This window comes from Hipposideros armiger, unplaced genomic scaffold, assembly GCF_001890085.2.
Source record: "Hipposideros armiger isolate ML-2016 unplaced genomic scaffold, ASM189008v1 scaffold_151, whole genome shotgun sequence".
NCBI classification, from domain to species: Eukaryota; Metazoa; Chordata; class Mammalia; order Chiroptera; family Hipposideridae; genus Hipposideros; species Hipposideros armiger.
Window position 1 is genome coordinate 1,745,448 of NW_017731501.1, and position 12,469 is coordinate 1,757,916.

At 40.3% G+C, this 12,469-nt stretch overlaps 1 protein-coding gene across 1 annotated transcript; it reads left to right on the plus strand.

The window, feature by feature from the left end:
- The first annotated feature begins 38 nt into the window (after window positions 1–38).
- On the plus strand, window positions 39–12,366 carry LOC109387237 (low-density lipoprotein receptor-related protein 6-like). Its single transcript, XM_019650995.1, has 8 exons — window positions 39–167; window positions 879–1,047; window positions 1,359–1,527; window positions 2,371–2,596; window positions 3,377–3,502; window positions 5,009–5,233; window positions 10,223–10,534; window positions 11,172–12,366. The coding sequence occupies exons 1-8, from the start codon at window positions 59–61 to the stop codon at window positions 11,549–11,551; spliced, it is 1,716 nt and encodes a 571-aa protein (XP_019506540.1). The 5' UTR covers window positions 39–58; the 3' UTR covers window positions 11,552–12,366.
- The last annotated feature ends 103 nt before the right edge of the window (window positions 12,367–12,469 follow it).

Genomic DNA, 12,469 nt, shown 5'->3' on the forward strand with positions numbered 1-12,469 from the left:
GCTTGGCATCCTGGATCGAAGAACAGGCATCTTTGAGACTCTGATACCTATAAAATCAATGCCTACTTCTGTTGCATATGATCTTGACAGAAGCATGTATTTTTGGGTAGATGAAGTCTTAAATGTGTTTGTCCTTGGAAAGCCAAGCTCTGTTTCTCTCTATCCAGGTATATTTCTTGACGTGAAGAGCCCTCGCTTCTTAAAGCTACTTAAACATAGTGTAAGAAGCATATGTATTTATCCAGGCACCTTCCTCTGTGACTCATTTATCATGAATCATAAGAGTACATAAAATCCCAATTTGAGATAAGACTATGTAGTTTGTATGCTCTATAGGAGCTTTGTAGAGTATAACCTGAGGGTTAAATCACTGGTAAGCAGTACAGAAAGTTTTGGAAGCTAACGCCAAGGTTAGTCTTAGTTCCATACTAGATATGTGACCTTGAGCAAGTTGTTAACTTCTTTGAATCACCCTCTATAAGATGAGGGTAATAGCACTTGCCTCACTGTGTAAATGTGGGGATTAAACTGGACAGTGCATATGAAAAAGTGCTTAGCATAGCCCTGGGCACATAGAAATCCCCTGATAGCAGTGAAGAGATAGAGTTCATAACAATTCACCTGAGACTTCTGTATTAAATATTGCCCCAAACTGAGGCCACATTCTTTTGGATTCTTTGGTTATGCTTCTGCTAAGGTCTTTCCACACTGCCCACTCTGTGTTGGAAACACCTTAGCAGGTATTCCCTGTGTCCTGTTTGCCTCATTGTATAGTTTGAAGTCAGAAGCTGTAGAAAAGTTTTGTCTGAGTCTCTTCTTTCAAGATAAGATGGGTGCAGAAGAATACAGGCACATAATACTGTCTCCTGTGTCCCCAGAACTTAAAACAGTGAACAGTGTCTCTTTGGACTGGTTCACTGGACAGTTGTATTGGGCTAGCAGCTTTGCAAGGGTCATCTGTGCTGGTTTAAGTGATGGCAGAGGCTACGTCAAAATCCTGGAAAAGGATCTTGTGCCAGAACAGCTACTCGTGTTTCCTGCAAAGAAGTAAGTAGTGTTTCTTTTGGAATATATCCAAAATCATTGGTAAACTTAGATAGTTACATTGATAAGAGAACACTTTAACATTTCCAACCTAGGTCCCATTTGTTCCAAACAAGTCTTAAATTTGAAATCTAAATTCAATATTATGGAGCCAAACTTTTCAAAGTCTACTGAGTCTAAGAGCCGAAATCTCCAACATTCTTAGTGCAATGATGTGAAGTCTGTATAAGAGAGCTGAGGGAGCCCAGCTGTTCAGAACAATATATGTGCAACTGAAGGCATTCTCCAACACTTTGTGCTTTTGCTTTTCTCAGGTACTTGTATTGGGTAAATCGAGGTCAGAAAGGCATGAGCACTATTGAAACTGCAGGAATGGACAGCTCTGATAGGAAGGTGCTTGTGGTTATAAACATGGAGGAACCTATAGGACTGACACTTGACCACGTGACTGGCAGGCTGTACTGGATCAGTAAATATAAAAAGGTACTATAGAGAGGTCAAGAGGAAAAGGTAAACCCTTTTGGTTGAGGTTTGGGATGACTGTGGGTAAGTACAAATTTCTCTTAAGTCTTAAACATCAACTCGGTGAAGCATTTTCTGGTCGTGAAAACTGAGAAAAGCAAGCTATAATTGCCCAGTATCTTTAGGTAGAGCCAAACTGTATCAACATAGGTTGGGAGACTTAGTGTGACTTTCTTAAAAAAACTCTACAGTCAAACTTAGCATTGGAATTTCCTGATAACATAGGTCATGTTCTATATTGTACCTAGGATACAAAATCTTTTAAGATGGCAGAGTACTTCCTTGAAAGCATGCAGATACTTAGGTACTTCAGTGTCTTGTACTCATGTTTCTAGTTCTTAATATTATCTCATATTTGGAAGCACAAACTAAAACACCAGTATGACATGGTGGCTGAGAGCATAGGCTTGGGCGTCATATTTTTAAGCCTATTACTTCCAGCTGTAATTTTGGCTACTTACAGTGCCTCTTTGAGTTCCCATTGCCCTCTCTGAAAAGAGATAAAATTCCTACCTCAGAAGGCAGGTGGAGAAGGTAGCCAAAGGAGCTGGTACGATGTCTAGATGCAGACGATACGTTATAGTAGCATCTTATACCACATATCTGTGACCCACTTTGCAGAAGAAGCAGTCCGATCCACTCGTTTGGGCATTTGCCTCCATGAATACTAAGGTGAATTCGTCTCTATCATGTTGTTATCACATGAAGATGTTTAATCAGTGTCCAAGAAACAGAGATGCACTAACATTGTCAGTACCTCTTGCTAGTGCTTCCGTGCTCTCATGAGACTCTCCAACCCTTCAGTCCATAGAGACGGTGAACGTGGATGGCAGTGGGCGGTACACCTTTCCTAAGATCTTCTTAAAAGATGACGATCCAGTAGGACTAGCTGTGTTTGAGAACTCTTTCTTCTGGACAAATAAAGCACAGATGTTTTATACTTCACCCCACACTCCACAGGAAAGAGTGGTGCTGCTAAATGCGTCCATATCTGCTTTCTCAGTCCTCCACAAATCCCAACAGCCTAAGGGTAAGTCCACGACTTGTTTTTGAAATGCTTATGAATCAGCACACTCAATGGAAACTACCTAAATTCCTACCTTGGTCTGTTGTTGGAACTTGCTGTTTTGAGGCAGGGGAAATAGTCTGGATATGATTCTAGACTTACATAGGACTTCTAAGTAAGATGAACTGAACAAAGGCATCTACTGGGAAACTCATTCCAAGCATGTATCTTGTGCTTGTCCAGTATAGTTACCAGAGTTTTAAATGTCTGAAATACACAAAACAGGGTAGTAAGATATTCACAGCAGGATTAGAATTACTAACTAACAATGTCAATGGATAACAGAAAATTAAACCAAGCCCAGCATTCTGCTTATAGAAGGAAGTCAAATATTCATGGACTAGGAATTAAAAGCTTTTGTTAATCTGAAATTGTATGTCAGATTAACACTCAGCTATTGCTTCTTAAAGGGGTCCAAGAAATTAACCAAAGTAGAAAGCCTAGATCACTATTTACTTCTAAGGGGGTCTTCCTGTAAGCAGTTTAGACAGTCATTTTGCCTTAACTCTGAGGGAGAAGATGCTGTTGGTTGAGACTTTATTGGCCCAAGCTCAATATATAGGTAATTGTCACTATCTGAAAGATAGAAGTTCAAAGGTCAGCATGCCTAACCTAGAAGGTAACAAGTATATTGGGATCCCTCTTAAGGTAAAACTGATTTAACTCCCCTTTAGTATTAAATTTTAAACGAGTGTGTATAAATAAATATGAAATTGTATCTAACCTATTTCTATTTTAAAATAGGCAGATACCCAGCATGTGTTCCAGGTTCTTGTAGCCACTTATGTCTCCTGTCCCCCATCCTTCCCAAGGGCTATAAGTGTGTTTGTCCAGAAGGGATGTTTCTTTTACCTTCCGGTACATGTAGTGGTAAGTATGCTGGGTGAAATGGACTTGGCTCTAGGGGGCATATGCCAGGTAGGCCTGGAAATAATGTAGCTTCCATTTTTGGATCAATCACATTTATACTGACAACCTACTTTGATAACTCAAAAGACCTCAATTATGGTTTTGTGTGTGTGTGCTAAAATATACATAACAAAATTTACCACTTTAGCCATTTTCAAATGTACAGTTTAGTGGCACTAAGTACATTCATATTTTTGTGCAACCATCACCACCATCCATTTCCAGAATTTTTCATCCTTCCAAACTGAAATTCTGTACCCATTAAACAACAACTCCCCATGTCTCTCTCCCCCAGCCTCTGGCAACCACCATTTTACTTTCTGTCTTTATGAATTTGACTACTCTTGTTACTTCATGTAAGTGGAATCAGACAGTATTTGTCCTTCTGTGACTGACTTATTTCGCTTAGCATAATGTCTTCAAGATTCATCTACATTGTAACATTGAATTTCCTTTCTTTTTAAGGCTAAATAATAATCATATATATATATATAGATAGATATATAGATATATAGATAGATAGATACACACACATACACACATACACACATATTCATACACACACACACATATGAAATATATGCACACACACCATACACACTACATTTTGTATATTTATCCTTCAATGGATAGTTAGGTTTGATTAGTTTTAAAACAGGAAAACATAGCTTATCCCATTCAATGTTACATGAAAAAATAATGACTAAGTTGGTGTAAGAAAGAAATTCTTTATAGTCTCAGGACTATTGTGTGTTCTGACTTATATTTGTGAACGGTGTGTACTTCAATATTGTTAACATGAATCCTTCATGCTGCTGTTCCATCTTTGAAATATGAAAGGCCATATAATCATTAAATATCTCTATCCAAATTACTTGACATTTGTCTACAGAACATTGAGGTTTTAAGAAGAATAAATGACGTAAGTATGTTCATGTTCTCACTACCTTTACAAAACATACTCCACAGGGTAGCCATGGGATGCAATCCTGGTGTCACAAACTGATAGGCCAAACTCAAGACCAGCTTAAATCATAGTTTGAACATTACATACACAGTTAAATAGCCAAGTAACTTTTCTTTAAATAGGCAGTAGAGTTTAAAATGCTTTGTGCTGAGACTCATGTGCTATCAGCAAGGATTTGAAGACATCGCTGAATCAAATGAACTAGCACTCCAGCCCTAACCCTCATGATTCTGTGTTAACCTTTCAGCAGAAATTCAGAAGACTTAGAGCCTTGGGGAAGCTGAGCAACACCTCACATTTTTATTTGTTCAAAAGACTCCCTTCTCTAAAGAAGATAGGGCTTTCATGGGTGCTTAAGGGCTTCCCTTGATAAAGGGAACTTTATTTAAAGTTCCTTTTCTAGGGGTGCCTCCGCTTGAGAGAGGGGCATTGCTCAAGAAGGGAGGGTGGGGCTTGTCTGACAAATGGTCCAACAGTACATCTCTCCTTTTCTCCCGTAGAGTTAAAACTAGTGTTTTCTTCTGGCAAACGTCTCTACTTGTTGAAAGTTGGTTTTATGGGAACTGCAATAGAGAGGACCCTACTTCAAGAGCATCCTAGGAACATCTATCTACTGGACATTGACTGGAAGAGAAACCTCATCTACTGGACAAATGCCCAGGGACATCTGTTCTGCTCAACTGGCTATTCAGGAGAAATGCAAGAGATTTGGGTGGAGCGTACAGGTAAGTTGGGGTGGCTGGTTTTCATTTTTTCTTTATTTTCTGGCTCTAAAATTTACTAGGGCCCAAAAAACTTACTTACCTGTTCCTAATCTGAATCAACATTAATGCCAGCGAGTGGTTTTTAACTAATTTAAATATTAAGAGTCCCTGATTTACCCTTGTTCTTATCAGGGATGTGCAGACTATTAAAAGGTTACCATGAGTTGGGAAATCCCATGATCAATGGTCAAGCTTTTAAAATTCTGTTTTTCTGGCCTTAAGTCTGGGTAGGATAGAAATGGACCTTAAATACTTCAATTTTGCATTGCAGATTTTGTTACACTAATTTAGATGTACTTTGCAATGCAGATTTCAGAGAGAGCTAGCAAGATATTTTCTTAATATGATAATCTATGCTTTCTCTCCCCTCCCACACACCTAAATGCTACACCTCACTCTTAGCTCCTTGTACTCAGCCTAATGCAAACATCTACTTTATAAAGGAGAACTGAGACCTGAGCTCTCCAGTTTCTGAATGTCTGTGCCCTGTGTACTCTAAGTACCAAAGACATGCTTTACTGCAAAAAGTGCTGTATTGAAATATGTGGGCAGAGCAGTAGACTCTACCCAGAGTCTTGTGGGCAAGCACAGTACCTGGCTGGCACATGGGGGTTCCAGTACCTGACCTAGAACACTTTCAGGAGAAGCTGAAATGGGCAGTGGTCTTTGTGATACATCTGATGGCTATCTAGGAAACCCCTCTTGGTGAATTTCTTTCCACTTAATTAAACTGTTACCTTCCCCCAGCTGGCTAATCCTTGCTAATTGGTTTCTGTGTGACAATTATTATATCAAGGATTTGTAAGAGGCTGACAATTTTATCTGAGCTTCCTCTGGTGTTGAATATTCAATCCCTGTGGAGGTAGCTTTGAAATTATGTAATATATCTATCTCTATCTCCATCTATATCATCTATATCTATATCTATCTGCCCCAAGTTTCTAGCACAGAATTCTTAAGACCTTTATAATTTCCTGAATGATAGGATCATCAGACACAGAATTCCTAAATCCCTTGGAATTTCCTGGGTGATAGGAGCATCTTTTATTCTAATGAGGTGACTCTTGGTGGCTCCTGGGTGGGGGTTGGTCATCAGAAAGACTAGGCCATGATTAGAAGTGTAGAACTTTCATCCCCATACCCATTCTCTAGAGAAGGGAGAGGGGATGGAAATGGAGTTAATAATCAATCATACAAATGTGATGAAGCCTCCATAAAAATCCCCAAAGTATGGGGTTCAGAGAACTCCTGGGTTGGGGAACACTTCCCTGTGCTGGGAGAGTGGTGCACACCAACTTAATAGGAACAGAAATTCCCGTGCTTGGGACCCTTTGGACATTCCCTTGTGTATCTCTTCATCTAGCTGTTCATCTGTATCCTTTATATAATAAGCCAGCAATGTAGGTAAACTGTTTCCCTGAGTTCTGTAAGCCATTCTAGCAAATTATCAAACCTAAGCAGGGGGTTCTGAGGACCCTGATTTAAAACTAGTCAGTTAAAGTACAGGTGACAACCTGGGACTTGTGATTGGTGTCAGAAGTGGGGGACTGAGCTCTTAACCTGTGGGGTCTCAGGGCTTCCTTAAAACCCATGAGCATCAGCTTTCAGCTTATTCTTTCATCAAGGCACACTGACATCTGTGTTGTTTTCTCTTGGATGTGTTAATCTTGTCCTCAAAAATTGAGACTGGAAAATACAGATGAAATTCCTAATAAAAAATGGGAGGGCTTCAAAATTCAGTTTTAAAAAAGAGGGCATGTCTTTAAGAACCTGTGTAGAATTGCTCAAAGAACATTCTGTGACTCTGGCAACTGGACTTTCAACCTTGCATCTGTGGAGTGCTGAGGTTAAATCTAACTCAAGAGAGAGCACATATTCTCTGCAGATGGCAGAGCCCAATGAAGAAGAGAAAAGCTGAAGCGAGTGTGGCCAGTCTGTTCTTACTAACTTGCCAATGTTAAGTCACTTTTTTCCTGGGCAGGAGTGACTTGAGGAATGAGGGGAGAATTCAGAAGCACAATTCTAGGCAAGTTCCTTCATATGAAAATGTGAGGGAGAGTAAAGACGTGCTCCCACCCTAACACCCAGGAAGTAGGAAGAACTTACAGCACACTAAGCCCTGTGTGTACTGGCTTCTCCATTCTGTCACCATACCCCACTTCTATGTCTTGCCTATTCATCAACATACCCTAGTAGTTAATGTTTAGGTTCTTTTTTTTTCAATAAATTTTATTGGGGAACAGCCATGGTCATTGGTTACACATTGCTTTCATGCTACAATGGCATAGTTGACTCTTAGGGAGGACACAGTTCACAGCGGCCCATGCAGGAATCAAACCAGCAACCTTGGTGTTATCAGTACCACTCTCTAACCAACTGAGCTAACCAGTCACCTCCTAATGTTTAGGGTCTTAATACCCACAGGTATACTGAGATATATTTAACAACTGCCTCTCTGGAATAAAAGGTGTGCATGTTCCCACCTACATATGTTATAATAAAGCTTAAACTGATATAGGATGTGTAATACAATTTACAAATAATAAGGTATACAACATCCTTTATTGTAAATTTTGTATAGCCAACTGATTTCATAGATTGCTTTTTTATTCTGAATTCTTGGATCTGTAGCCCATCTATAGTTGCAATTCAATCAAGATTTAATAAAACCCAATTATGAATAAATGCTTGACTGCTATCTGCTATGACAAAGAAGTAGATGCCATTATTGAGTGAATGTAGTCTTGATGTGAATGTCATTTGACACTTTCTATAAACAAGATGAAAGTGAAGCAATGAAGACTATTTGGAATTAGTTGGTCCATAACATAAATTATTTACTTGTGGAATTGGATAATAGTTTTCAAATACTAGAAAAATATTTCCTCATTTTTTGTGGCATTTAAAGTGTAATGAGTGTAGACAGGACTCATGCCACTTTCATCTGCAATGTTAACATTTTCTCTGGCCTTGTCAAGGGGTTGTGAACGTCTAACTGTAAAAGACCAAATAGAAATATTTTAGGCTTGTTGGGCACTTTGCCATTGTATCACAGAAGCAGCCATAGACAATATGGAAGTGAATGGCCATGGCTGTGTTCCACTAAAACTTTCAGACCATAGCTGGATTTGGCCCAAGAGCCATCATTTGCTAGTCCCTGGTTTAGAAACCAAAACCAAAACCAAATCAAACCCCCTGTAGTGTTTGCCAATTTTTGTGGTGTAAAAACTCCCACAGTGCCAGATTTCAAGCTAGGACTGTACCGTCGTCAAGGATGGAGTTGGGAAGGCGGGTGCAGGAGCAGTCATTAATGTAGAGTTTCCTCCATACGGAGACAATAGACATCAGTAAACAAGAATATGGCTAACAGTAAGATGGAGGAACATAGCTAAGTGATGGTTTGAGCATTTTAATTGTGTTTCAAATATGATTTAATTTGATGTAATTTAGTTTTTAATAATGGCTGTATTGAATGCCAAGCTTACAGAATTCCTGAATTTACCACTTGGCTGTTATAAACTTGTATAAGCCAGCTTACTACTTACACAGCAGTGTGTAAGCACACTGCTCTCAAATAACGGACATTAGACTAAGCTTTTCATATGTGTTAACTCTAATCCTCATAACAGCTCTATGCGAGAAGCACTGTTCCTATCATATGTTTGTAGAAACTGAGGCTCAGAAATTGACACCTTATTTTGGAAAAATATTTCAAACAAGGCAGCCTGACTTGCTAGCCTAACACTGCTCTTAACCTTTATGCTATGCTGCATCCCAGAGTAAGTGATACCTAGCTTAGACCCGATTGTATAGCTACAGTGGGAGGGATGGAAGGAGGAGGGATGTTTGTAAGTTGGTGCCTAACTCAGTTCTATCTAAAAACCAACACTTCATGGGCCAGCCGAGTGGTTCAGTTGGTTAAGAGCTTGCCCAAGAGTGTGAGCTCTGAGCAATGGGGTCACCAGTTGGATTACCACATGGGTCAGTGACGCTGTGCTCTGAGTTGAGCTGCTGCTGAGCTGCCAACAGGGTGGCAGAATGGCTCAGCTGGTGAGAGCATATGCTTCTAACAACAAGGCTGCAAGTTTGAATGGTGGACTACACCTACCCCCAACTAAAGACTGAACTTGGCACCTTGAGCTGAGCTGCTGCCCGGTGGCTCAAGATATAGAGTGCACGCTCTTAACAACAAGGCTGCCAGTTCGACTCCCACATGGGATGGTGGCTATGCCCACCTGCAACTAATTGAACACAGCACCTTGAGCTGAGCAGCGTGACTGTACTTGGAGCTGAGCTTGCTGCACCCTCCACAATTAAGACTAAAGGACAACAACTTGGCTGTTCCCCTTCCCCAATTCCCCAACACTGTTCCCCTCCACCAATTCCCCAATAAAATCTTAAAAATAAACAAACAAACAAACAAACAAACACAAATCAACACTTCATAACTTATATATACTTGGTCCCTATCCTATCTATGTCTTCTAGTTGTATATCTCTGCACTATCTATTCTGCCGATGACCTTTCATAACACTGGTGGGTGTCACTTTAGCTCAATCTCTGCTTTCCTATAGAAATTTTAGTCCTAGTCAGTTGATGTGTAATTGACTGATTTTTATACTTAGTTTATGAAGAAGGAATGTGAATCCAAAGTTCTAAGCCTGGGTTCAAGTGCAAGCCTTGCCACTTAGATATCTAACTTATAAAATTCAGTGAATTGCAGGGATCAAATGAACTCGTATGACAGACATGGTGCTGGAACCAGAGTAGGCATGATGGACCTCATCATGCGAACAGGCATGTAGGCTTCTTAGGGTCTTTTTGTCTCTCAATTGTCTGGTCTTTGTGTCTCTCAATTGTCTCCCTTCTACCCTTGACCCAAAGCTTAAGACAGGCCATGGGCATATTTGAGTGCCCTTTCTGATGGCAGTTACTCTTCCTCCTTACAGTCTGCTCAGGAAATGTGGACATATCAACTGGGAACTTGTACTGGCTGCCCTGTGACAGAAGTGCTATTCAGAAGACTAGAATTACTGGCCCAGACACACATACCCTCTACAGAACGGACAACATTATACTTCATCTTCTTCTCGATTGGCCGAAGAGGGTGCTCTACTGGGTAGAAAGTGGGAAACACTTGCAAAGTATGACCCTTGATGGCAAAAACAAACAGGAAGTCTGGAGAGGCACCTGGACGGCAGACACCCGCGTGGCTTTAGACCTTGGCTCATCTAGCATCCTCTGGACTACCAGAGGGTTAGGTAAGCACGACATAACCAGTAGAATTGGAAGACGCTTGAGGGGATGGGTGAGAGTCTTGCTTTTAGTATAATGATTCCAGTCATTCTTAGAACCAGATAGACATAAACTTAAGTTCTGATTTTTATAGTTAAAGTTTGGGCAAAGTCGCTTACTTCAAACTCAGTTCTCATCTATAAGCCTAGACTTAAGAGTTAAAAGAGAAAACTTCAGAAATAACATAGTAGCTTTTTGCAGTGTTCAGCATTTGTTTCTATTTCTATAAGAAGAAGTAATGGAACCAAACTTCCATTGCAAATGAAATACAGGTGCTTCTGTTATGACCTGATAACAGGTACAAGTTGTACCTTAGGCCAGATTTGAGAAGCCATCCTTGAGGCCTAGCAGCTATACCAGTTATTTAATGGAAAGATGGTAAAGTCATATCTGATGTGCCCACATGGCCGACCTAAGCCCCTTGCTTCTCTGAAGCTTTAAACTTTTCATTGGACTATCTTTAACTATAAAACTAAAACCTACAAAACTTGATAGGAAGAATCTATGTTTATTTTCAGTTTGCGGTCATTGAACCTCAATCAAATGGTACTTGCAGTCACAAGTTATTCTATATCAGCTTGTAAGGACTTGACTCTTCCTTAGGGTTGCAAAGTCTGAGTCTCCTAAAAAATAGAACATATGCTTTGAACAAGACCTGGAGTGACGGTGTTATAGCGGCCCACGAGCCCTACCTGGTGACCATGAATGGAGCAGCTGTTATGCTGTGGAACAGGAGGACGCTGGAGCTCTTCTCAGTGTCAAAAGAGCCAAACATAAGGAAAATGGTCATCCTGGCAGAGAACCTGGACATTCCAGGCAAGTCTTCCTCTGTAGGGTTATTCTTTAAGACCCACTCTACCTGGCTCTCCTCAGTGTATTTTTATAGGATGAAAACCTGGATATCTTTATGTTTGTATTGGCAATTGTCCCAACCCACAGCACAGCAGACCTTCTCCCTAACTTGTCCATGCCTGGAAAAGTAAGAATCTAACATGGTTCTCAAAGTTGCTAAATGGCACATGTCCCTGAGCAATACTCTGAGAAGCCTGCACGGCATGGCCCCTTCTGAGACTCCTCTCACACATTAGCGTATCAAAGCTCTTAGTCTGACAATAAAGAGATCCACCAGATTCGCTCTAAAGCAGCTTCCCAAAATGATTTTACTAAGGAACCCCCTTTTCTCATAGCAGTAACATCTTGTGGAGGACCCTTTGCGAAGTGGCGCTGGAGCTGTGGATGCCAGGAAGGGCAGTGCTCTCCTGTAGAAGCTTCATCTTTTCATTCAGATTAACTGACTTAAGGCTGGTTTAGCTTTTTTTTTCCTTCCATATAAGCCTTTGGCACATAGTAAAAAACCTGATCTTGTATCAGGAGGCAGAAAAAAAAAAAGAAGTCCTATCACAGGATTCAGAGGACTTTGTCGGCAGAAGTGGCTGGAAATCCCAAGGGAGAGTAGGAACAGAGAGGGACAAAAGCATTCCTCTTTTATGTACCCAATCCATAGAGGCCTCTCATCTCCCTCTTCTGTCTAAATTGCCTTAGCTTTTTGACTCATTGGTCAGCTTAAACTGATCTTAAGGGTTAAGAAGCATTAGGCATAGGAGGTAAAGTATGCCAAAAAACAGTTATTTTTTTGGCAACAAACCCAGTTTTGATTATTCTACTAACAAATCTATTATTGAGTTGTCGGAAGAGTCATGATGCATTTTTGCAACAAAAAACGCAGAAAAAATGCATCAATGACTTTTCTGACAACCCAATAGGTTGTCATGATACTTGCCAAAGAATATTAATTGGTAACTTTTCGTAGTGTAACTTAAACATTTCAACAAATGTGTGTCCACGTTATGCTGGCCCCTATCCTAGACCACAAGGTCCTATAGCAGGGAACCAGACAGAAC

Coding starts and splice junctions, on each gene's coding strand:
- LOC109387237 (XM_019650995.1), top strand. CDS start 59: ATGCCTACTTCTGTTGCATATGATCTTGACAGAAGCATGTATTTTTGG. Junction 2,597..3,376: donor CAAATCCCAACAGCCTAAGG/GTAAGTCCACGA, acceptor ATTTTAAAATAG/GCAGATACCCAGCATGTGTT. Junction 10,535..11,171: donor CTGGACTACCAGAGGGTTAG/GTAAGCACGACA, acceptor ACTCTTCCTTAG/GGTTGCAAAGTCTGAGTCTC.